We start from the raw sequence: 27,736 nt of genomic DNA, 5'->3' as shown, positions 1-27,736 counted from the left end.
TGCTAGCTCCTGTTTCGTTGATAGCTCAAGCTCAGCATCATCACTCCACTTCACTTAGCTCTGTTTCCAACTGTCATGGTTGTTCCACCAATTCCAGTTTGAGGGGGGGCTGTTGGAGTATACAGTTGGAGCATCACCTTAATTGAGTTTGTTAGTCTTAATACATAGTAGAATTAGTTAAGGGCTAAAGTAGTTTGGTAAGATTAGTATAAATACATTCTTGTAATTAGAAGTACAGAAGCATTATATTCATTTTGGTAATAATATCACATAACTCTTTCTCTCTCCACTTCTCCCTATATCATCAATTTCTTCTGATACAACTTCACCACCTTCAAGCTAAGCCATTTTCATGGCTCCGTACCATTTCTTCCCACCATAAACGCTCAATTTAACAAAATGGGCTCGTTCAAAGGGCAGGCAGGGAATCCTTGTCCTCTCGGACTCGATCTCCCTCCTCAATAATCTTCGAGACCATCTAGGGAAGGGTATTGAGATCTCTGGGATGATAAAGTAAATAAAGGAAGTGGGAGCATCTTTCGAGAAATGCACCATCCCGAAGGTTCAAAGAGACCAAATCCAGAGGGCTAACGATATTGCTAGGAAATGTCGCTTTACTTCGTTTAATTATCTATAGTTTGTTTGCTTTTGCTGTTGTATAAAAAAAATAAGAAAAGAAAAAAAAACAAACAAACAAACAATAAAAGCCTAGAACCATAAGTGATTTTAAACGTACGTAGTTTACAAATGAAATATAAGACTTTTTTTTATGAGAGATTAAGAGATGTTTTGCTAGATTTTATTGCGAATATGAACAAAGGACATTAATACATGTAATGGTAGTCAAGGTATTCTCTAAAAGAAAACCATTATCTCCAAGTTCTACAAGAAAATTTTTAACTTTGATGGTATTTGTAATTTCCATATCAAGCAAATTTTTAATTTTTTTATCATATATGTAGATGTATCATAGGATTATCATCATATCATTGGATGATCTCTAATAAAAATTTGTTTAGGATAAGAGAGCATAATAATGGGAATATGATATACGGAGTACTTGTTATTTTTCGAACTAGATATAGAGATATAAATTCAATAATTATATTTCACTTTTAAGAATAATTTGATCTATCCTTTTAGAAAATGTATATATTGATCAACAAAAACTTTTGTATACATTCGATGTATAATAATTATTGTACATCGGGATGACTTTTGTTGAATTTAGTGTAACTTTAACACTTTTTTGGGTAAATTTTATCAATAAAGCATAAATAACTTTTATTTATCAGGATAACTGAGTAACTTTCACTCATTAAAGGGTAACTCTTGATCATTTTAAGGCAATTTTATAGCGGATTTACAATATTTTATTATACATCCGATTTTTTTTTAAATGTTTGTGATTGATCACCACACCTATATATTGGTATGCTTGGAGGATCTTTTATTCTTATTTAGCTATGGAAAATCGAATTAACAACTTGTGTTTTTTGTGACTAGGTCTACCTTGGTTTTATGCACGAAATGTATTGATCTCACTAGATAATTGAAATAAATTGTTTTCGTTAAGATTGCTTCAATCTTATACGCACAATTTTTCACATAAAATTTAAAGTACCTAGATATTTTTATTTATTTTTTTTCCTATAACAAGCAAGCCATTTGAAATTCCAAGGAAGAGAAATACAAGGATTTTAACAATTTGTTACCAATTGTTATAGACTTAATTGACATAACACATATTTCACCCACTTTATCTACTAATATTATGCTTTACCCATCACACCTTGGCACCCACGAACCATCTATCTCTCTCTTTGTGCCTAACTTTGTTTTCTTTTGTGCTTTTTTTCCCTTTTTTCTTTCACATTTTTGAGGAAATTGTTGTGCAACTGGATTCTAATAATTGCATAAATTTTGGTTAAACATCATTACTTTGAGACTTGAAGAAATGGGAAAGAAGAAGGAAATCATTCAATTAGATCGAGAGTCTGTAATTCCTGTTATCAAACCTAAGTTGATTGATGGTTTAACACAACACATTGGTAATATTATATTTTTTTTTAATATGATTTTTCATTTTGTAGTTACTTTCTTGTTTAATTTATTTTAGAATATCAAGAATTATGTATCTTTCCAAGAGAAAACTATACTTTATAGTGGAGTTTTGCTAAAAATGAATTTTGCAAGTAAAATGTATGTTAGACATGTTGACGGGTTAAGTTGCTTCATTTAACGTTGTGATGTTTATTTTTTATTTTTTTAATTAATTAATTAATTTATTTATTTATTTATTTATTACTTTTATTATTTTATATTTATTTTTATTTTTATTTTTATTTTTATTTTTTTGTAAAACATAAGTTGTAGGGTTAATTATTCGACTTTTCCATGATTATAAAACTATCCTAGTTAAATATATTGCAAAAGAGTAAACATTTTGTTGATTAAGTAATACGAAGTAGTAATTATGCATAATATATCTTTCATATGTTTTGGCAGAAAGTAGGGCAGAAAAGGAAGAATTTTTAACATTTTGTAAGAGAGTTCAATACACAATTCGAGCTTGGTATCTTGTACAATTTGAAGAGATGATGGTAATTTTATGGCTTAATGCAATTAAGTTATATATAATAATTATTTAATTAAGATAATTTTGATTGACAAATATTCTGATGAATATATTTTGAATTGTAATCATAGCAACTATTCACCCTTTTTGAACCTGTTGTTGGAGCTCGTAAATTAGAAGAGCGTAATCTTTCTGAAGACGAAATTGATGAACTTGAGCAAAAGTTTCTTGTTCTTTTATATGAAAGAACGCTTCTTGAAAAGAAAAGTGCACAATAATTTTATACAACCAACAAGCCTTTTACTTTTGGTTTAAGGCACACATTAGAATACATATTTACTGTAATTATTTGATGACGAGGAATACCTATATGCTTAAAAAGGTGGTTTAAAAACTTATTTAAAAAATAATAAAATCTTCATTATTTTCTATATTATAAGATTGATCACATTTTTTTCCAAATATTTTATTCAATATATTCTAGTCAATTTTCTAATACAATTTTTTTTCTGTTGGTTATTTCTGTTTGTTTTGCTTTTGTTTGGGTTTTGTCCCCCTCTTTCACCTAAAAAATAAAATAAAATTAACCTGATTAAGGTCTTGAGATCGCTATTGCATAAGCTCAATTAACAAAATATTTTGCGTGCCTTATTCATTGAATGCAAGAAGAAAGGATGAAATACTATTGTTCAATATTGTAGGAGGGAAGATGAAAAAAAAGTAGGCAAATTTTGCGGTTTCGTAAAAAAAAAAAGAAGAAATATATTGTATGGAGTAGTAGTGTATGTATATGAGGCTGCCTAACATGAGGCTTGCAATATATATATATTTTTTAAATAGTTGTATTAGGAAATTAACTAAAATATATTTTAAAATGTAGTAAATCTTGTAACATAGGAAATATTGAAGATTTTATTATTTTTCAAATAATTTTTTTAAACCTACCTTTTTAAGCATGTAGATATTCCTCATCATCAAGTAATTATAGGGAATCTATTTTCTTAATGTGTGACCATGGACACACTTTTTCTTTTCTAACTTGTTGAATAGGATTGGGAAATCGAAGGGAGTAACAATTATATCTATTGCGGTTTGGTTGCAAAAAGATCTATAATGACTTGAAATGTCTTGCCTGAATTACACTTTAGTAACTAGCTAATTCATCAGCCATATTGAAAAATTTAAGAATTGTATGTAGTCACTTAAGCTATGGCTCAATAAAAATGATTCTACAGAGTGGGAATAAGGCAAAGACAGTTTAATCATTTTAGAACTTTATATTGAAATTCTGCCCAAGGTAGTGAGATAAATGCACATGCATCACAAAACATGTTTGTTTCAAAATAGTTATATAGATAAGAGATACTAAAAAAAAAAAAAATTAACATCTGTTTTTCTCACTTCTACTCATTTTTGCTTTATTTCTTTAATGAAATCATTTTTATTTATTTTTTTTATCACCCACAACCTCACTTTGTACGGCCCAATTTTATTTAATTAATAAATATCTTACTCTCTATCTCCCTCTTTTTTAATATAAAAGTATCCACATGAATTGTTCCCTTTCATTACACCACGTCACTTACTCAACCTCTCATTATGTAACATCACCACTCAATCAACCTTAAGCATTGTGCCACGCCACATCACTTACTCAACCTCTCATTATGTAACATCACCACTCAATCAACCTTAAGCATTGTGCCACGCCACGTCACCTAATCCACCAACATAAGGAGAATGAGTATTATTTAACCATGTAAGCCAATTGTCAATCATGTTATAAACACAAAAATAAATGTATATAATTGCAAATGTCTTATAAAAATGGGAAAAAAAAAATTACAATCCGAGACGTTCACACGATGTAAAAAAAAATAAAAAAATGTAAGTTGCATCATTTGGTAACTTAAAAGGTTTAATTATATATTTTATACATGTAATTTTTTTTTTATCTTTTCTAATAGTTATTGTAGGATAAAAGGCCAATTAAAAAAAATGATGTGTCAATAGGGACTGGGTTTTGCAATTTGATTTATGGTACTGTAGATTATCACATGAAGCACTACTTGTTTTTTCTTAAAGTGAAAATTAAGATTACAATCCTTTTCTGATAATTATTTCCAATTTTGTCTTTCAAGATGTTGGATAAAAGCAATTTCAAGTTGGTGACAAATGAGGAGTTTGAAGTTGCTGCATCTCAAAATTATTGTTTAAATCTCCCAATTAAAGTTGATGAAGCTAAGGTTTGTTGTAGTCCATGCTCTCATCAATTTTCACCAGTGCTTTGTAATAGATTAGGTACCTAGACATTGCATAATATATAATATCTTCCTTGTCGAATTTTTTAGACTACATTATTCAAAAGAAATTTAAGTGCCTTTCACATAGTTATTAAAACTCCAATTTAAATTTTAAAATTTTACGATTTTACGATTCATGTATGTTCAAAGATTTGATTTACGATTCTACCCTATTTTATATATTTCTCTTAATTATCGAAAACCTTACAAGTTTAAAATATGTCTACAAAGTTATTTATAAATATATATTATCGTCAATTATTGGTTGCTTAGTGGGTAAACAAGTATTTTCTATTGATGATTAGGTTTTTAGCTAATAATTTATACTTCCTTTATTTTTTTTATACTTGCACCAGTTTGACTTTTACACTATTCATGTGTTACACTTTAACTAGCTTTGATGATTTATAGCTATGCAAAAATATAGTCATGTGAAATCTTATATGATTTGTCTCGATTTATACTATTTTAATATCAAACATTTATAATTTTTACATATTGGTTATTAAAAATATTACATGCATCGGCAAGCGTGAAAAGAGAAGTGTTGCAACTATAAAGAAACAGATGTGACGTCTTAATAATGCATATCCATAGATTCTACTACGATTTCATATTTACGATTCAATTCTAACAGCCCTTCTGGATCATAATACAATCCTGATTTTAATATCTTTGGTCTTTCATGTTGTAGTTGAATACAATAATGAAAATTCTTAAGTGGAATCAGTGAGCAAAACTATTTAATTGAACTATGATCTTTGGTTGTCTGTTGTCTTCTTTTGCTATTCATATACTTCGTATTTATATAGTTAGGTTTGTTTACCTGGTGTTTATTATTCCTAACGACTAAATCTTTACATTTGTTCATTTTGTAGCTAGACTCAAATCTTTTGAAGAGGTTTTTTGCCAAGCATCCCCAAGATAACCTTCCCTACTTTGCTAACAAGGTACATAACAAAAATATCTTTTTTTATTTTTTTATTTTTACTCCTTGACACGTACCATGATATTAAGGCCCTATTTACTTCACCTTTAAAAAATCAATAAAAATAATTTCAACTCAGTAAAATAAATCTCAGTACCATGTCAATAATTTTAGTGTTATAAAAATCAATAACTTTAAAGAATAAATATAATAGAGAATTAGTAAATATAATTTTCAGTTTGATCAAAATAATTTCACTTTATTAAAAATAATTTCAGTTCAGCAAAAATAAAGTAAAGTGGACAAGGCCTTATAAATAGAATTGATGTCTTTATTAGTTTATTTTTTGGCTATTGTTTGCCAAATAAATAATGTATAAATAGTACTAAAATAACAACCGCTGACATCATCTCTTTTTCAAATTATACATGTGTTAGCTTATCCTTTATTTTTTTCTCGCCTAAACTTTTTTTATCTCTCTTTTATTCTTTTTAATAAAAAATCTAAATACTAATTGCAAAGTAAATTAAGGAAGTACATTAAACTTTTTAATTTTCATTACTTTTTCTTTTAAAAACCTTTTAAAAACATTAAGGAAAACAAATATCAACCTTTTATATATGTGATTATTCCATCTAATTACAAAGTTTGCTAAATTTTATTGTAGACATGAATTTTCTTTTTGTTTATATTATTTTCTTTTTGAAGTTTGGTTTATGTTAATAATATTGTATGTTATACAAAGATTTTATTATTTTGATTGATATATCTTTGAAGTTTACACAATTATAAACTCTTTTTATTATACTCGTGCATTACAAGGGAGCTAATCTAGTTATGTAAATAAATTACATACTTCATAAATTTTGTGGTCATTTGGTGTGGAGGATGGCTGAGCTTGTGTGTTGGTTTGTTACAATTAACTAACTACTAGGCCCATTTTACGTACGAGGTGTGCATAAATTATTATTTATTTATACTTAAAACTTTACAAATTACTTGAATAACTTAATTTAATTGACTTTTCACATCTTATAACATTTTTACAAATTGTTTAGGTTTTAATGTTTTATTATTGTAATTAACCGTTTTTTGTTTTTAAGAACTTTTGATATAACTCAAAATTTAAAAAAAAAAATTTGTATTAGTTATTATTTATTTATACTAATGGAAATTTTGACAGATCCACATAGTGTAATTTATAGAAAAAGAATATGTTGAAATAGCTTTTGAGCTCATTTGTTAACTAATTGTTAGTGATCCCTTATAATTGTTGTATATTTGCAAGTTTTTAAAGCCTAGCAAAATAATAGCCAGATTTAATGTTTCAACAAATAATCAGCAAAGTAATAATTGTAAAAAAACAAAAATGGCTTAATTATAAAATCAAACTCTCTAATTACATTACAGCTAATCAATAATTTTTATCAAAAAGCTAACTACCAAACCTTTGTTGTAATTTTACATTGTTACATCAAATATATATTAAATTAAAAAATTCTTATTTACCAAATTATCTTGGAAATAACGTTCCTATGACATGCAAGCAATGTCATATATATTATGGAACATAGTTTTCATAATTTTCTTAAACAAAACTCTTCATTTTCTTGTCGAAATCAATTCTTCCTTTTTTGCAGCCTTAACTTACATAAAAATTTTGTTTTTCCAATGTATGTTATTTGGAACTTAGGTGATGTGAAAAAAGATTTATTGAAAATTTGTATTTATATTAGGAGGATTATTGGTGGAAGATAAGAGTTCAAATACTTGAATGAAAAAATGTGATTAAATCCACTAAAAAGATGGATGGAGAAAAGGCAAAAGTTAAGAAATTAAATTTGTTGAATTAAATTAGAAGTTACTAAATATAAATAGTTGTTAAGAAATAAAGGGGAAGCTGAAGAAATCCAATGAAAACATACAAAAAGATAAAAACATTACTTGAACACATGAAAAAAAAAAAAAAGGGTAAAAGGGAAGGAAGACACGTGGCACTTTGGTTTGCATTAGTTTGTGTTTTTAAATAAGAGTACTAACTAGTGTGTAGCCCGAGCGTTGCATCGGGTTGCTACTTTAATTATTCCTTGTGATTATATGTATTTTATTTAAGGTTTTTTTTTTTTTTTTTTTTTTATGACCTTATGATTATCAATTATATACATTTATTTTTATGTTCATGGCATACATGATAATTAGCTTAGATGGTTAAATAATCATCTTTCTTATAAAAGGTTGGGTGTTCGAATTCCCTTATTATCATCTTTTTATATTACCATATCACCCAATATTGGGTGACATGGCATAATGATTTAGGTTCATTGAGTACTGATGATTGTGGCATAATGAAAGATTTAGTAACGCTTTTTAATATATTAGTATAGATTATAGATAGAGAAGTTAATGGAAAGGTGAACTCCTCACTTTCCAACTTCCATATAATGCATCTCCATCTAAAATTAAGTCATTCATACTTGTGTAAAAGGTACGTATTAGAAAAATGGTTGCGACTTACAATGCTTTTGTTTTTTACTTTTTGGGCATGTTATGCATAATAGTGTTATACGTTCTATAAATCTACATAAGTTTTAAAATTTACAGATCAAATAAATGGGTACCATTTAGATTACTACCATTGAAGAACATATTAGCATCAACATTGACTTTGTGATCACACCAACTACTTCTAATTTCCCGTCAACAAAAAAATACTGCTAATAGAATATAACTCTTAAGGAGTATAAAAAAGGGAAATGATATATCTCTTAGCGCTATATAAGCATTAAATATACTTCATAAAATGAAATTAAGTTGAGAATTTATGACAAAATCACGCGTAGATCATTGTAATTAATGTTAATTTATTTTCAATATTGAGAGCTTTAACCACTTGAGCTATCCCTCACTCTCTGTTTATTATAAATAAGTAAATTAACAAGTAATTGTTTTTTAACTTACTGTATGTAACACGGGTCCTAAAGTAGTTTATATCTAATGAGAAAATATAGGAGTTTGCCGGGGAATTTTCCAGCCCCAACTCTCTTAGGGGCTGCTGGTTGAACTTCTTAAAATGGGTTAGAATAGATTTAAAATTTATTTGATGGTTTTATTTATTTGGTAGTGCTATTTAACTATGAAATCCCATACCTGGTGGATTCTAACTCCACCCTCAGCTCATTCCCTTGGAATCTCATACCCACCTTCCCTTCAAGGATTCATAATCCATACTATCACTCATGTATGAGAATTCATTTCATGATTAAAATAACCAACTTTGAATTGGTATGAGATATAAAATCCATTTTGCCTCCCAATCCATTCCTGCTTAATGAACCAAACGACCCCTTTATTTGATTCCCTTTCTCAGGCCATTCATTTTCTCAAAATATATCAACTTTTCTATGACTTTAACGATAAATGGTTAAAAATGTGGCATATCATGTTTTTTTTGTTGTTTAGAGAGGCACGGGTGATGAAAATTGATCCCAAAATCTCTTGGGATTGGGAGGAAAGCTCTATATCCCTCAATCTCATTTTGGCATATCATGTTGTAACATATTAATATATGACTGAAGAGCCATGTTTTGGCATGGTTGATACTTGATAGTGCTTTGATCAATTGCAGGATGTGAGTTATTCATATGAAAAATTGATGGTCTTCTGTCACAAATCGTGCAAGGCTTCTTGAGATTGACTGGGTAAGTCAATAAATAAATAAACTACAATGTAATTGATTTTGTTGTCTTCCTCAATCTATCTTGAGGGTCTAAATTCTATCAAGGGACTCATTAATGAACTTAAACTAACAATACGCATACCGAAAATTTATGATTCAATGTCAGCCACCCAATTCAATTCTCATTGATGCTCTTTTCTGAAATTAATATTGTGTTGGTACAATGGTACCTCTTATCTTTGAAGATCTAATACCAAGCTAATACTGCTGCACATGAATATTAAAATTGGTACTGTAAAAAGAAAAATGTTTGCGAATTAAAAAACCTTTGAAAAGCGTCATGAAATTTGGTTATTAAAAGCTCTAAGCGTTTGGATTCATTATTCTCACACGGAAAATTTTCACAAACCATCTTATAAAACACGAATTATGTGAAAAAACCATCTTAAATTTTTTTTCGATTAAAGTACACCTTTTTTTTCCAAAACCCACCACTACTTACCTGGATTTCAATGGTTAACTCAATTTACAAGCTTTGACCTAGCACGTGTAAGTCACATGGCTTACCAAACCCTCCCCTAAATTCCCAAATCCTACACTTCCTACTTTCTCTCTCTTCCTCTTGCTCTTTCTCTCTCCTCTTCATTAATAGCTTGCAACAAAACCTATTTTTGTGAGAAACCCAATCAGAGGCTAATTCCTCTAAAGAAACCACCCTTACTTCAACCCAAGAACCAAAGGTAGAAGAGAATTCCAATTTCGCCGCTTCTTCCTCTGAAGAAGAAACCCCATCAACCCCACCACCATCGCAAGCCTCCGCGGCAAGAAAGCCCTCTCTTCCACCACCACCTCCGGCAACAAAATGCCTTTTCCCAGAATAATTACCCCTCCTCTTATGAGGAAGACAACCCACTTTGCATCCTCTGTTTTAGGCGCTAAGAGTAAACCCAAGAGAGAACTCATCAAGAGGTCATCAAAGAGGGAATCCTCTGTTTCCAACACTAAGGTTAAACCCAAGGTTAGGCCGCCAAGAAGCGCGCATCGGTTAGTGAACTCAAGAGCTCGTAGAAGCCGTGGAAAGAGAAATTTGGAAGTGTGACGACCACCGCTGTTGGCAACGGTGGTGGTGGTGGAGGTGTTCAAGATTATGAAGGAAAGTAATGGAGGAAAAAGTGGGGTTTAGTTGGTCATGTGACTTATACGTGCTTGGTCAACATCAGTAAGTTAAGTCAATCACCGGAATCCGGGGTGTGGTGGGGCTTGACAAAAAATTATTAAAACAGATGTGCTTTAACAAAATAAAATTTATAAGAAAAATTTATATTTTATAAAATGGTTTTTTTTACAAATTCTCCTTCTCACACATACGTCAAACATGATCTGTGGTGGTTATTCATTAGAAAATTAATTCTAATTTTATCTTTGCTCTCAATAGTTTGATGTGACCTAGTGTTGGTGATGGAAGGAATAAAATTAAAAGATTATACGAGTAGTAAAATGTCATTTTACGGTAGAGGTAGACATGATGCACACTCATACTGTATTAGCTAGGGATGAGCAAAAATTCTGGATATCCGAAATTGGAACCGAAGTCGATTAGGAATCAGCGGGTTCGGAACTGTAATTGATGGATCCGATGGTTCCAATTTCGAGTAATAAATTAAGGAAAGGGTTGCAACCGGTTCTAATTCCAATTTTTATTCTTTTGGACCCGAAATCGGTTGGGTACCCAATTACCCATTATATATTAAACCAAATATATTTAGAAAAAAAAAAACAAAAATATGTTGAATGTATGTTTTTAGAAAAATAAAAATATACTCCTTATATTATTAAAACCTAACATAAATAAAATAGTTTCATGCATATATAAATATAAGAATTAAACTCTAAAAATGAAAATGGATCAAAATAAATACTAGTATTATAATTGTATTTAATTTTAACATTTATGTACAAAGGTGGGTACCCGAAACCAAAACCAGTGCGCGACGGTTCCAATTCCAATTCCGAATTTTAGGACCCAGTCCCAACCAATTCCGGATCTCCTAAAATTTTGACCGGATACCCGGTTTGCTCACCCCTAGTATTAGCCGGATTTCATTTTTTGTTGAAAAAACAGACCTCCCAAGTATCACCAAGTGTCCTACATTAGTTGAAGAAGAGAGAGTTAACCACTTTATAGCGCTAAGTGGCTACTCCACCTATTGTCGTATAATTTTGGGATGAAACCTCGATTTGTAAAGTGTACTCTATCTCTTGGATTGCGATTGCGGCCCAAACCTGTATTTAACATGGTATCAGAGGCAGGGCTACGATATAGGACCCTAAATAGCTAAAGTTCACTGAGCCAAGAATTTACAGAGTTAATTGTTTTATAAGGCTAAGGGACTACTCCTCCTATTGCTATATGGTTTGTTGTGGGTAGGGCTTCTTTGTGGGTTAAGGTAGTTTAGGGGGTATTGGGCATATAATTTACTTTTTTTTTTTTTTTCCTTTTTTCCTGTTAAAAGGACATCTTTTCTTCTGTTCTTGTATTCCACTAGTTGTTGATTCTTTTTTTTTTTCTCAAAAGAAAGCAACAGCAAAAAAAGAATCAACAACAGAACATCGTGCTACTATTCCCTCTATTTCATATTAAATGCATCACTAGGGTGTTCACAAAGTTTAAGAAAATTTATAGGGTCGGGCATAAAAGAGGATTTTTTTTCATAGAATAAATTATTGTTGTGACTTAGGGAGATTAGCTGCTCAATTCGACGACGAAGTGCAATGTCGTAAAACTTGATTTACAGTTTTTTAAGGGTAATGATTTGAGCTCCCGAAGTCAGATTGCTTAATAAAATATATTTTCGGAAATAAAAACGGGCCAACGAGTCCAACACATAGCTACCCTGTGATTAATAGGCTTTTTAAGCCATCCGAGTTCGTTTAAGGCCCGAAAAAAAGCGTTTAAACATTTTCCGAATTTTAATTTTGTTTTATTTTCGTATCAGGGTATTGTTTAGACTATTTAAACGCTTTAGCTATCTTTAATATTTAGTTTTTGACATTTTAATGATATTCTCAAGAGTTTTACTCTTTTCTGGCGGATTTTGGAGCATTTTACAGATTTATCGCTTATGAATCTGTTTGATCGTGTATGGATTAGCGCTTGATTTTCCTTCTTTCTTTCCGACTACGTCATGTTGGTAGGAGAGAGAGAAATAATAAAATAAAAGTAGTATAAGGCCCCGTTCACTTCACCTTAATTTTACTAAACTGAAATATTTTTGCTGAACTGAAATTAATTTTTCTTAACTGAAATAATTTTTTCCTGAATTAAAATTATTTGTACTGATTTTTTATTATATTTCTTCTTTACAGTTATTGAATTTTATTGAACTTAACTTATTTTTACTAAACTGAAATTATTTTTCCTGAACTGAAATTATTTTTACCAAACTGAAATTATTTTTACTTAATATTATTTTTTTGAGGTGAAGTGAACAGGACATAGGTGGGGTTGGTAAGAAAGAGAAATGATAAAATATTGTGAAAGTGGGGTTAGTTGGAGAAAGAAATTAGAAAATAATGGTAGATCCTTGTAAAAAATAGTAGTGTTACAATAATTATGAAACAGTCGAAAATGAAAAGCATTGCATTTAATATGAAACGGAGGTAGTATATAGTTATGGTAAATTTGGTTGACTTGTAACTTTGTAAGTAAATGGTGTAGCTACATATATTAAAACCATTGTTATTAAAATCCCTATTTAAATCTTAAAATCTTATGATGATTTTACGATTTATATATGTCATACGATTGGATTTACAATTCTACTCGATTTTATATATTTCTCTTAACTAGCGAAAAATCCATACAAGTTTAAAATATGTTTAGAAAGTTATTTATAAATATATAATGTCAATTATTGGTTGCTTAATGGGTAAACAACTAATTTCCATTAGAAATTAGGTTTTAAACTCATAATTTAAATATTTTTTTTATTAAATTTGGATATGACGACTTGATTATGCATATCTTGAGAATTTTACAATTCTACGATTCGATTCTGAGAGCCCTTTTTTGTTCAAAGTAAAATCCCGAGCATGCCCTTCTTTTTTTTATTTTTTTTACGCACTTTCCCGAGCATGCTTGGATGTGAACTCACAAGAAAAAAAAAATTTATTGTTATAAATTATTGTAAGTTGAAAGTTTTTGCTGATGCGACACGTGTACTTTTGGGATAACTTTGGTGATTACTTTAGAATATAACTAGTATAGCACCCGTGCGATGCACGACTTACAAACCTTGATACTCATATTTATTTCACAAAAATTTCAAAAATAAAATAATTTAATGAGTAATAATGAATTTATTTATAAATATGTCTTAATCATATATTTTTAACCCTCAAAATAATGATATACAAATTACTACTAAAAAACAACCTTTTTTTTTAATTCTTAAATTGTATGGAAAGATTTGAAAAATAATTCAACTCAATGAACTAACAATCAATACCCACACTAAGTCATATTTTTCCCCTCAATTCTACTTGCGCCATTGGCCACCTCATTTTTAAATGGGAGGATTTTTCTGTGTGGCTAGTCACACCGTGTGGCCAGGGGTACTCTAGTTACTCAGTAAAGGGTTACTCGAGTTACTTCTGATTGATTAACCTCTTAAATAACCCCTAACCGAGTAACTTGTAACTCCTGACTGAACCCCTCGAGTTAAACCCCTGACCGAGTAACTCGAGTAACTCATGACCGAGTTACCCCTGGAGTAACCCATGACCGAGTAACCCTTAACCGAACCCCTCAAGTAACCCATGACGACCGAGTAACCCTAACCAAAATCCTCAAGTAACCTTTAAATTAAACCCTAACAGAGTAACCCGAGTAACCCCTCGAAAAACCCCTGACCGAGTAACCCATGATTGAGTAACTAACCTCTGACCGAACTCCTCAACTAAACCCTTACCGAGGAACCCCTCAAGTAACCCCTGACCGAGTAACCTCTTAAATAACCCCTGACCGACCCCTCAAGTAACTTATAACCGAACCCCTCAAGTAACTCTTGATCAAGTAACTCGAGTACCTCCTACAACACGGAGTGTAGCCAGCCACATATAAAAATTTGCCTTTTAAATGACTATCTCTGTCCTCTAACTCAATATATTTTTTGGAAAAGTTTACCACTATAATAACATTATGATCATTACATATTGTACTTTGTATATAACAAATAATTTCGTATCTTTTTTCTCCTCTATGGCCTCTAAAAATACTTAAAGTTTAACATGAAACTTTTAAAAATAGGATTTTTGATCCCATCACTTACTACCTTAATTTTATTACATGATGTCACTTGATCATCACCACACACGTATTGCACCTTCTATAACAAAAAATTTACCTGTCGTCTAAAATTAAAAGCTTAGTACGAAGTATAAATTTTTTTTTTTTAAATTTTAATCTTAGAATGATGTTTAGGCTTGTCAATTGTTTGATTATATGTCATTTTATTTAAAGAGTGCATATAAGAGATGCAAAAAAATGCATATCATTCTTACATATCACTCGTGACAACATATACAAAATTTACAACATATTTTCTGTGCAGCTTGTCACACTGTGTGACCGTTTGTAAAAAACGAAGTAATTAACCCCTATGACACTAACAAACTAACCCCTATTATATTGATAGAGTAACTTCTAAGCTCGATTCACTTCACCTTATATTTGCTTAAATGAAATTATTTTTACTGAACTAAAATTATTTTTGGTGAAGTTAAATTATTTTTACAGAACTAAAATTAATTTTACTAAATTGAAATTATTTTTGTCGATTATTTTTTTATCGTTTCTGTATTATATTTCCTCTTTAAAGTAATTGCTTTTTACTAAACTGAAATTAAATATACCAAATTGAACTTATTTATACTAAACTAAAATTATTTTTACTAAATATTATATCTTTAAGAGTTTAAGGTGAAGTGAACAGAATCTTATTATACTTATTTAGTAACCCTTAAATAACAAAGTGCAACACTGACAAAGTAACAACTATAACACTACCTAGGTAACCCCTATAACACTAGCCGAGTAACCCTATAATGGTTGGCTACACATATAAAATTAGTACCAAAATCTATATTAAAAATAAAATTATAATTTTTCTTATAGGGTGGTACACATACACTTACATGCCTCATATTATTATTTTAAAACCCTACATAGGAAGTGTGGCCTATCCTATTAAGTCCTATCTTTTGAACAAATCTAGTGATTTCTGGCCACTTTAAATTGCATGTAAATGTGATAAATTGATCTTGATATCCATACCACATGTATGTATATAGCCATGGAATCCTAAAAATTTTGCATCATATATCTAGCACTATTAGTAAATGACGAAGACAAAACAATCTGTAATCCTGTATATTCGGGATCAATGTCTCCTCTTAAAACTTCATCAGGCAAATTCTTATACAATTCTGACCTCAATTGTTTTTTATGTGTTCAAATGTTGTTAAATCTATTAGCCTCAATCATAGTGTAGACATTAGCCAAAAACTGCTCAAATAACTTTCTTGACATCAATAATATTATTGCAGCTAAAAAATTCTCTCATACTCAATTTCTGCCTTTTGTTGAAAAAAATACTTCCATTATTATCCCTTAATAGAATTTCTACTCTATAACCATCACTGTCCTCAAAATTACAATTAGTTAACATCCTTTGACCAAGTTTTTTTTTTTTACTAAATTGTAATATAAAGTTGACTAATATGTGTAGGATAGAAATTTTTATTGGCTATAAAGATTATTATATAATAATAAATAGTTATCAATAGGATTTATATATTTGTAAAAAAAAAAGAATGTTATTAGGATTTCTTAACAAATAAGTTATGTGTTTATGTCTACTTATTAGACCAATGACTAATTTTAATTGTACCTAACAATTGTATAGTAATGTCTATATTCGAGAATATATATATATATATATATATATATATATATATATATATATATATATATATATATATATATACTCAATTGTTATTATATAGATTACTTTAGAATATAATATAGATTTATAATTCCATCAACATTCTCCCTTGATATTCACTTGGTTTTATTATAATTCTTTGGGGTTGATTACTTGTTGTAATAATATCCACACTTTAAACCTGTTATTTTTGGATGTGTTTTGGTGCAGTATGAGAAAGTTATTCTCAAGAAAGAGAAGACTATGACATGTCAAAAATGAAGAACTGCATGAAGTTTTAGTCACAGGAAATGATGGAAAGGATGAGGGTGATGATGATGGTGGTGATGAACATAGCTTATTAATTGAAAGGATTCGTATTCAGAATATGAATCTCAGGTTTGAAAGATACTCGTATTCCTCTTTTGCTGATAGGGCTAATACTACCTCTGTTTTTTTTTATTAATTGACACGTTTTGACTTTATTACTATTCACACACCTCCCTTTGACCATGTTTTGTGATTTATATGTGAAGAAAAATATGGTCAGGTTAGATCTTGTTAGATTCGTCACAATGTATATTTCAAAATATCAACTTTTTATAATTTTTGCCTATCGGTAATTAAAGATATTAATGATTGAATTTGTGCATTGGAAAACGTGACTAAAGAAACGTGTCAACTAAAAAGAAATAGAGGAAGTATTATTTTACTTTTTTCGGACTTTTTGTCAAAAATTACCTAATAGAACCCAGCTTTTGTGAGAAATTACCTAATATAATAAATGTTGTAATAAACTACCTACTAAAGGTAAAATGTTGTAAAAACTACCTAAGAAAAGATAAAATGTTGTAAAATACCACCTATATCAGATTTCCACCGTTGAACAACCTTAAAACACTCTCAAAACCACCGCTTTCATTCCCAAAACTAACACAACATGCTTGAAATCGCCTCCACCACACCTAAACCACCTTTCAACCCCAAAACCACCACCTTTTACCCCAAAAACCACCATCTTGAAGCACTAATAATCTACTCTCACCCACTTGGAATATTCTCTAAACACCCTGATATATCCTTACCAGCTTGAAAACCAACCCTTACGGTGGTTTCAAGGGTGTTTTAAGGTGGATCAACGTCATATAAGTAAGTCAATGGTGGAAATTCGATCAAATGTAGTATCTTATAACATTTTACCTTTTATCAGGTAGTTTCATATAACATTTTGTAAGTATCTTCCCTAATCCCTAATTTTATAAAGATAAGAAAAAGTGTTAAATTGTGTTGGTTAAAATTTAGATTAATTTGTTCATTTACCTTCCCTAATCCCTTCCTCCAATAGCAGGTCAAGAAGGTGGATATGTAATCATGTATGAGTAAATGTTATCAGATTTGTCTTGATGTATGTTTTCAAAAAAAAATTTATTTTAGAATTAAGATAATTATAAATATTAAGGGTCAAAAATTATGTTGGCACACGTGCAAGTCAAAGTGAAACAACTTTAAATTAGAGAGCATATATATTTTAATAACATAGATTATTGATTGATTCCTTAGTCTAGACTGGTTAGCGACCAAGCTGCATGTTGTGGATTATTGTTGCTGCAGCCTCCGGTTGATATTTGTGCAATATTGGTCCTTAAGTAGTATCTACCTTTGCCTGTTGGCCTAAGGCTATGGTAGCTAATAGGGTGATAGATAAAGTTGTTGTATCTATTTTACATCTGTTGTGTTGACTTTTTTTGATTTTCTGATTTTACTCAGCCCTTGCAACCTACTTAGTAAAACAACAATCCAAGAGCCAACCTTTGAGAATATTATCATTATATACAGGTAATTTTTCTTCGGAATCCTGTTTTATTTTTGCCAACATTTGGGGGAGGATGCTTTTTGGAGGCAATGAATGAGGGTGTATGTGTTTGGATCAACTACAGTGAAATGTGTTGAAGCCAAATTCTAGTAAATCTTTAGTTTTAAAGGATGGAATGGTACTACTCTTTTGAAACAGGGTTGTAACTCTTCTCAAGAATCCTCTTTAGCTGTCATTCTTGAGAATATGAAAACAAAAGCAATACATACTTCTTAGGTCCTGTTCACTTCACCTTTAAAAATTAATATTAAGTAAAAATAATTTTAATTCAGTAAAATTAATTTCAATCCAATTAAAATAATTTCAGTTCAGCAAAAATAATTTTAATTCAGTAAAAATAATTTCAGTTCAGTAAAAATCAGTAAACTTAAAGAAGAAATATAATAGAAAATCAGAAAAAAGTAATTTCAATTCACTAAAAATACTTTTAGTTCAATAAAATTAATTTTAGTTCAGTAAAAATAATGTAAGTTCAGTAAAAATAATTTTAGTTTAGTAAAAATAATATCAGTTCAGTAAAAATAAGGTGAAATGAACGGGACCTTAAAAAGTGAAAATTCTACAATGTCATTCTCAAAAAAATAACACCACAATATGCTGATGTGGCGAAATCTGATTGGCCCATATTTAGTATTTTAATTTTTATTTTGAATTATTTTTAAAGTCCATAATATATTAAAATTGTATTTATATTATGTATTCTTTAGAATACATGTATTTTTAAGAAATACATAATCATAATTATGAAAATACCTTTGTGTCCCTACCTTTCCACCAACAACAACAACCACCAAACCAGGCTACTTGCAACCCAACAACTCACCGCTGTCGCACCACCTATCAGCAAAACAACCACCTCTAACCGTCAGATAGTAGAGCAGCCACCAGTAGCCATCTCGCCGCTCCAACCACCGCACTGCTACAACAGCCTAATCTGCCGCATCCTTCAGCTCCGTAATATATCACCAGCGCCCAGCCCTCAACCGCACAACATCACCATTTTCAGTCACCAACGCAACCACCATCTTCAATCCACACCGCATCAATTCACCAACACCGAAAACGCAGCAGCAATTACGACAATTAGAAACTCCAATCCACCATCAATTACTCCAATTCACTACCCAATTACAATAACTTCGGCCTCCAATTGCAGCGCCACCTTCAATTCACGCTCCGCCAACAACACCAAAACACAACACCAAATGCAACAATTAGAACTTCAATCCACCGTCAATTACATCAATCCGCCTCCCAATTACAACAATTTTGGCCTCCAATCGCAGCAACAACCACCACCTTCAATCCACGCTTCACCAACAACACTAAAACGCAGCAACTATTGCGACGATTAGAACTTCCAATCAACCATCAATTACAACAATTCGCCACCCAATTACAACAATTCCGACCTTCAATAGTAACAACCATTTCGAATTGTGCTCCAATTGAAGATCTAGAAGGTGCACTGAAGAAGATTCGAAAATTATTTTATAAAGTAAAAAAAAAAAAATTAAATACTACTTGTATAACTATGTATTTTATAAAAAATACATGTATTTATAATAATACATATATAATATAATTTATCTTTTAAAAATAAATAAAAAATTGACCAGCCATAACATGCCACGTTGGCATGTTGTAGTGTCATTTTTTGAAAAATAACACAGTAGAATCATCGCTTAAGAAGACTGAAAATCTGCTTTCTTGTAACCTGCAAAGAACATATAATATAACTTCTTACGTGTAGAAACCCTGCAGATTGAATTCAGATGAAGATGGAAGAGCAATTTATGTGAAGCACTTCAAACACATCCCCATGGCTGATATGAAAATTGTTCTTGTATGTTCAAGCGTTTCTTTTCCTTGTTTTGAACCATATATATTATGTTGTATGCATGACTTTTGACACTACCACAAATTTTATTTATTTATTTTTTTTTTTTTTTTGGGAAGCCTGAAAAGAAGAGTCCAGGATTAACTTCATATGACTGGTTTAAACTCCTTGTTTCAGCTGCCATTGGACTGGTAACTTCTTTGATTTCTTTGTAATATGCCATATTTGAATTTGAAGGTTAAAATTGTAAAATTTGAGTGTTTAACCATTAATTTGAGCATGTCTTTCAAAATATGGATTTATCATTGCCAAATTTGTCTTATTAAGTAATTTAAACAATTATTGTTTATAAATTAGGAGAGATTGTTATATACTCCCGGGTGCACTGTACACCTAACTAACCTAAGATTAGTTTTGCTCTTCATTTGATGATTATTATTAAATGAAAAACAATCATCAAAATGAGAACAAAATACATATGGGTGTACGATACACTCGGATGTATATAACAAATTCTAATAAATTAGTGAGCTACCGAGTATCATGGACTTGTTAGATTTGTACATTGCTCATCCAAACAAATTGTGCTATTATTTTCAGGTGACGGTTATAACTCAACTTTGCCAGACTACAGCTAATTTAAAAGTGTTGGCTACTGTTTGCTCTGCGGTGGTTTGTTATTGTTCTAAGATATATTTCACGTTAAGTACTTGTTCATCCAAATCTTGTTAATCTTATTGAATTTTAATAATATTTATACTTGTATTAATTATTCACTCTCAAGGAAGTAACCTACCTAATCCAAAAAATATACACCCTCCGTCCTTCTATTAGAAGCATGTATTCCTTTTTTGAGTGTCCAAAAGTACAGACTACTTTTTCTATTTAAAAGTTGTATTTTTTTTTTAACAATATTACCCTCTTTTTTGAGGATTTGTGATTTTTTCTTTTTTTGAACTTTTTATATCGCATTCCCAACACTTCATCGCTCTCTTTAATAATTCCGCATCATTTTTTCTTTCTCTCTATCTCTTTCTAACCTTACATGCATATTTGTACTCCCAATCATGAAATATAAAGGAATCTTGAGAAACCTTAATTTTCGAAAAAAAAATGACAAATAGGTTTCAAATAAAAGGACGCTGGGAGTACAATACTTCATAAATGCTTATCTTTTACACTTGTTTAACATTCTTTTCTAGTCTAATGCTCTCAGGTTTCAAGCAAATTTGAAAGAGTATCATAGTTTAATCACCCAGTCCATGTATGACAAACAACTAGATATTGGGAGAGGCACTCTACTTCATCTATGTGATAATGTTCTAAAACAAGAAGTAAGTTGTGAATTCATATTACATTTATATTAGCTTTCTGTGGTAGTTTATGCAACTCCATATCAATATTCCCAGATTTTAAAGGTTTTTGTTGTTTGTACAGGTTAAAGAGGTTATTATTGCATTCTTTGTGCTGATGAAGTATGGGAAATTTACTTGTGAAGTAAGATTTATTCTCATTATAATCTGTTTACATTTATTTCATTTTATTTTTTAGATCATTTGTACATATTTTCAAGACTCTTGGTTAGTTAATTCGACTAGACTATGAAACGTTGAAACAGGACCTTGACCGGAAATGTGAGAAGCTGATATTAGAGCAATTTAATGAACAATGTGACTTTGATGTAGATGATGCTATTGACAAGTTAGAGAAACTAGGTATTGTTTATAAAGTAAGAAATCCATTTGATACCCTTTTGTTTTGTTTTTATATACCAATTAGCTTTCATAATTAAACTTGAACAAATGCACTAACTCCAAGAACAAAATGAAATACGGAGTAATAAGAACAAATTCGCATAAATAATCCAAACTATGAGAGGTCTTCTCATATTAATCCCAACTATGAGTTATTATTATATAATCTAAACTTTAATGTGAGTCTTCTTTTATTACTCCATTTACTTGTTTAACCTATTATAACAGGTTATTTATATTTTTTAATATAATTGCTAGTTAATTTTTTTTTTTTTTTTTTTTTTGAAAAAATTTGTTAGTTACTCTTACTAATTTTGCTCTTGCTGTATATCAATATTTTCATTTTCTATTTGTTGTGATGTACTACTTTTAAACAACTATTTGTGTTTTGTTTTTTTTACGCAACTTTATTTTGTTTAAGAAAAAACATATTGGTTGTATTACGTAGCATATGATGAAATTAAGTTGATTAAGGAAAAATCAATCACGATTTTAATTAACAATCAAAATCATTGCAACATAAAGTTGTTTAAAAAAAGTACCAAGTATCTTGTTTCATAAATATTACAATCACTAGCATCGTAAAAACCAACATAACATGCCAAAAACTTGATCATTTACTTCCAGTACATGATTGTCAAAAAAAAAAATTCCAATAAGTCAATTGCTTCCAATTTGTAGAACATTGCCACCATCATCAAATAGCACCCCCACGCTTCTTGGGATTTAATACATAAAAAAAGAAAAGGATTAGTTAAAATAATTTTTCCAAAATAATAACCTTTGATAAACCTTTAATAATTAACCTGATTAATAAAATTAGATGGAATAAGAGTAGTACCTGATGAGTAATCCTACTAGCTCTACTGCCATTTCTTCCGCCTCTACCACCAGCCCGTTCACCCCTGCCACCAGCCCGTCCGCCCCTGCCAACAGTCCTTTCACTCCTGCCACCATCAACACTCCCACTCCTCCCACCTCCTCTACTTCCTCTACCCCTTCCTCTTATGACTATCCTCCCATTCCTACCAATTGTAGATGGTTCAGCAGTTTGTTGGTGATGCATGTTCTGGGTTGATTCACCATTGTCATCCCTGCTATGTTCTACTACCATAGCCCTTGGTCTTCCTCTCTTTCTTTTTAGCTGAGGTGGAATTTGAGTGCCTTTGTCCTTTGTCTGGACACCTTCTTTTGTTGTGCTCTTTTGATTTACAAACGCTACAACTCATTTCCACCCCATGTTTAGTCAATTTTCTAGGAATTTTAGGATGCTCATGTGGTGTTTTTCTTCTATTCTTTCTCGGTCTACCAGGACCAATCTTAATTGGAGGAGGGTTAATTGGGAGATCAACTTTAGGCCAATATCTTTCCCCCACACTAGGCGGGATTGATGCTGAATAAATTTTCAAGTAGGTTTCTGTTTTGTAACATGCATCCACATATTTCTCTGGCTCCTCGTGAATGAAAAAAATGCAAGCACAAGCATGACAACACGGCACCCCTAACAAATCCCATTTCCCACAAGTACAAGATTTGTTAACCAAGTCTACTGTAACTGTGTCTAACTTGTAGGACACTTGAAATAGAGTGATTGTTGAAGGCATTACAGTACACTCAACAGCTAATGCCTTCTCTTTGTTCAACTTAATCCTAACTCTAGGGCATATTTCATCTATGATTTTCTCCATTTCTTGTTTTTTCAAAACAAGTCTTTGCATTAATGCAGATCTAATATCTTCTAGCATAAAAATAAGATGTTTTGTCCTAGCATTAATGATATAACCATTGAAGGTCTTTGCCATATTGTTGACAATAACATCACATCGTGTGTCTTTTTTTACAAAATGCTCTGCAAAAACATTCAGGATTGTATGACTTGAAAGCATCAACAGCTGCAGGACTTACCTTCTCCATTTGAACAAGTGCATTTTCGTAATCTGCCTTATTATATGCTTTAGCCACATTCCAGAACAACATTTTCATCTCATCACCTTTAAAACCACTGTGCCAATGAGCAAAGACATGTCTAGCGCAATGTCTATGCTCTGCCTTTGGGAACACATTTGCTACTCCATTTAAAATGGCCTGTAAAAATACATACAACCTTGCGTAAGTCAAACATAAGATGTTATAGGTGTTTAGAATAAAGCATAAAAACTAGCTAAAAAATACATATACCTGTGCTTCATCAGATATAAAATTCATACTTGTCCCATCGGTATCATCTAAAACCTTCCTTAACTCAGCAAAGAACCATCTCCACGAGTCATTTGTTTCACCTTCAACAACCGCCCAACACAAGGGATACATTTGTTCATTAGCATCCCTACCGACTGCAGCTAGTAGTTGTCCTCCTAAAAAGGTTTTTAAGAAACAACCATCCACACACAATACTCTTCTGCATCCATCAATCCAACCCTTTTTCACACCTTCAAAACATACGAACATTCTCTGGAAAATAGGTGGATAAATGTTTTGAAAAGGATCAGTCTTAATGGTGAAAGTACTGCTTACACTCGTTGTTTTCTAGGCTTCAATGTACCTACCAATCTTATTATAATGCTCCTTCATGCTCCCATGTAGTTTTCTATGTGCTAGGTACTTTACCTTATAAGCATAATTTTTCTTCACAATTATCTTATAGGCTAATCTAATTGTTTCAATGATATCTTTTGCTGGCCAATGAGGTCTTGACTTGAAAACCTCAAGGAGTTGTTCAGCAACCCAACTAGATTTTAATTGCCTATTTGACTCCATATTCCTGTTACAAGTATGCTGTAGTGTTACAGATTTCACCACAAAGCAAGACCTCCTGTTTTCCCAGCTAGCATATATCTTGAAAGGACAATTCCCAACACACCTTGCCCCCAACCGTTGTTGTCTCTTTTTGTCACTTATACACCAAAATAAATTTCTACCTTGAGCAATAGCATATTTGACAACAGCATTTCTAAATTTTTCTCTATTTTCAAATCTAATTCCAACCTTCCATTGTAATTTATTGAAATCTGTACTATTATCAACAATAAGAACTCTTACTCTTCTTTTTCTAAGTAATATGTTGTCTTCCTCCTCATGCTCATCTGGTGTGGCTATTTCCTCCTCTGAATCTTCATACTCACTCAGAAAGTCATTAACTATCACCCCGTCTCCTTTTCTATTTTGAGTATTTTGTCTTTGGCCAGCTAACTTTCCTTGTTCAGCTTCTTTTTAAAGCTGTAAATCCATGTCAACCGCCTTGGTATTCCAACCTTTTAATTGTTCTCTTGTGTTCACATACTCTTCATCACTGGTTCCACCATCAGATGGAGGTATTTGCTCTTCTAATTCCTCCTCATATTCAGCTCCAGCTTCATTATCCACCTCATGTTCTATTTCATCCTCAAAATCCTCTTCAAAATTAGGCTCTTTTCCTTGTACACCTACCAATCCTCCTGCTAAATCAAAGTCAACTTCATAATCTGGATCATCATTGTCATAATCATCAGGATCTACTTCATATCCACTAAAAAAGGTTCCCCAATCTACTGCTTCCTCATCTCTTGGATCTTCCCAACTGTAATTAGGATCTACAGGTTGAATAAAGTGGTCTCTTTGTTTTGCATGGTTGTTTTGGATAGGTGAATGTAGTTGTGTTTGGGTTAATGGTGGAGCTTGGCTATTCACTGAATGAAGAACATCTTTTGTTGTGTTCAATTCATTAAAGCTGGTATTTATGGGAGAGTTACAAGTGAGCAAATTAAAAAAACTATTTTGCCAATTTTGTTTGGTGGGGTCTGTTTGGCTAGTTGGGGTCATGTGCAAAAATGTTGACTCTATGTCATCTTTTGAGAACAAAGTATCACATATTGTCCCACTCACATTTTTATTTCTTCTAGGGGTGCATGGTTTTCCCTTACTAACTCTGTTTTTCGGAGATACTGATTCTACAAGCTCATCTTTCTCATATACTACATAGCACTCCACACATTTATCCCTCACAGCTATCTTACTCATCTCCCTGACTTCATCATCACTGTAAACCCTCCTTAATCCTTTTTCTAAGCCATCAATCCTGGAAATTAGGTAGTAGATTGTCTCAATTTTTGATTCCCCACCACAACTTTTAGCAAACTCCTCTAGCCAAAACCAACATAATTGATCAGAGTCAAGTTCAAAGGTCCTACATTCATCCCCAAAATATTGCAATACCCCATTATCCTTCTTGAATAAACCACCACACCACATTTTCAAAGTCATCACAATGTCCATGTTCTACTCAATTGTCAAACCAAATTAAACAAAAAATAAAACTCAATTATATGGAAATTTAGGTAATAAGCGAATCAAAGTAACTCGTAATCAACCAATACAAACCCCTGCAAATTAAAAATAAGATAAAATCAACCTTAAGCAACTTACAACTCAATTTCAACAAATGACTAAAAAAAAAGGAAAAATTAAAATTGCAAACTAACCTTTAAAAAGCATAATTGTAGACCATGAAATTAAAAATTTGTTCTTTGTTGTGCGTGAAGAATGAACAAAAATTTGTCAAATGGAAGAACTTGATTTTTTTTTTTGGGGGTTTTTTACATTGTACGGTGGGGTAGTGGGGCAAGTATAGGTTATTAATTGTTTTTGTTTTTACTTTTTTTTTTTTATGTAAAAGTAAATCATTTTTGGAGGGAGTTGAGCACTACATCTTCTATTTACTTGCATAACCGGTAATCAGTCTTAATGGAGTAATAAAAGAAGACTCACATTAAAGTTTAGATTATACAATAATAACTCATAGTTTGGATTAATATGAGAAGACCTCTCATAGTTTGGATTATTTATGTGAATTTTTCCTATAAAAATAAGATAAATTTCAAAACATAACTCTTGAATGTAATGGTTTTCTATTCATCTAAAAAATCTTAATACAATAGTCTTAATTTTGCAAACAAAAACACAAAGTAATATTTAACATTCTAATTTTCTATTGTGGTGATGACACCTTAGCTTAGCCGATATATTTTATGAATTTCAATATTTGTATTTTGGATTAGTATATGAGTTATCAACAAATCATACTTTGAACATACATTTTGAGCTAATTTTATGTCATATCTATGTAAAAAATAAACAAACTATAGACACAAGAAAGTAAATGACTAAAGCATGTGACAGTGTGACGTTGCTCTTCAAAATCGTTTTATTAGATAACAAATATAGTGATTTTATCTCAATCTATATCTTCGCAGGATGAATCTGACCGGTACTCGTCTGTTGATGTGAAGAAGGCTAATGATTTCATTGGCACCACCACAGAGGAAATCGTTAAAAAAGCAAGTCAGGGCAATGAGTGGTGTGATGACTCTGATGAGTGAAGGCAATGTTACTTTTTCATTGGGATCTAAATGTATGTTTCAAGCTTGGAGATAGATAGGCACAAGGCACCAATTGAAGGGATTTTGAGGAGACTCAGTAGAAGCGTGTATTGGGAAAACATACATTTGTATGGAGTTAAGCCTTATTTAGTTTAACTTTTTGTCTAATCTAATCAGATTTGATCTTATGTGAACTTATCTGACCTAATTTGATCTGATTTGAACTTATTTTTTCTAATATGATATGATCTGAACTTATTATTTATTCTTTTTTTTGGTGAAAACTTATTATTTATTATGATTGATGTGAACTTATTTTTTCTTATTATTCTTATTATTCTTATTCTTATTATTATTATTATTATTATTATTATCATTAATTTATTATATCTCAAAATTAGACAAAGTCATACAACCTACAAAAAATTAGTGGGATGCCGAGATACG

At 30.9% G+C, this 27,736-nt stretch overlaps 1 protein-coding gene across 1 annotated transcript; it reads left to right on the top strand.

The window, feature by feature from the left end:
• The first annotated feature begins 1,833 nt into the window (after window positions 1-1,833).
• LOC145565248 (uncharacterized) lies at window positions 1,834-27,736 on the top strand. The gene is made up of 14 exons (XM_081625313.1): window positions 1,834-2,051; window positions 2,509-2,603; window positions 2,710-2,817; window positions 4,714-4,824; window positions 5,760-5,831; window positions 17,557-17,678; window positions 18,236-18,304; window positions 20,106-20,187; window positions 20,301-20,372; window positions 20,782-20,882; window positions 21,398-21,515; window positions 21,619-21,678; window positions 21,800-21,910; window positions 27,164-27,736. The coding sequence occupies exons 1-14, from the start codon at window positions 1,958-1,960 to the stop codon at window positions 27,287-27,289; spliced, it is 1,341 nt and encodes a 446-aa protein (XP_081481439.1). The 5' UTR covers window positions 1,834-1,957; the 3' UTR covers window positions 27,290-27,736.

Source organism: Chenopodium album, chromosome 10 (assembly GCF_948465745.1).
Source record: "Chenopodium album chromosome 10, dcCheAlbu1.1, whole genome shotgun sequence".
Classification (NCBI taxonomy): domain Eukaryota; kingdom Viridiplantae; phylum Streptophyta; class Magnoliopsida; order Caryophyllales; family Amaranthaceae; genus Chenopodium; species Chenopodium album.
The sequence above is the reverse complement of the archived record's forward strand: the minus strand, read 5'-3'. Positions and strand labels throughout refer to the sequence as shown.

Excerpts from the sequence above, each read along its gene's own strand:
- LOC145565248 (XM_081625313.1), top strand. The coding sequence starts at position 1,958 with ATGGGAAAGAAGAAGGAAATCATTCAATTAGATCGAGAGTCTGTAATT. Across the intron at positions 2,052-2,508 it reads TGGTTTAACACAACACATTG|AAAGTAGGGCAGAAAAGGAA; the intron begins GTAATATTATAT and ends ATGTTTTGGCAG. Across the intron at positions 20,188-20,300 it reads CTGATATGAAAATTGTTCTT|CCTGAAAAGAAGAGTCCAGG; the intron begins GTATGTTCAAGC and ends TTTTTTGGGAAG.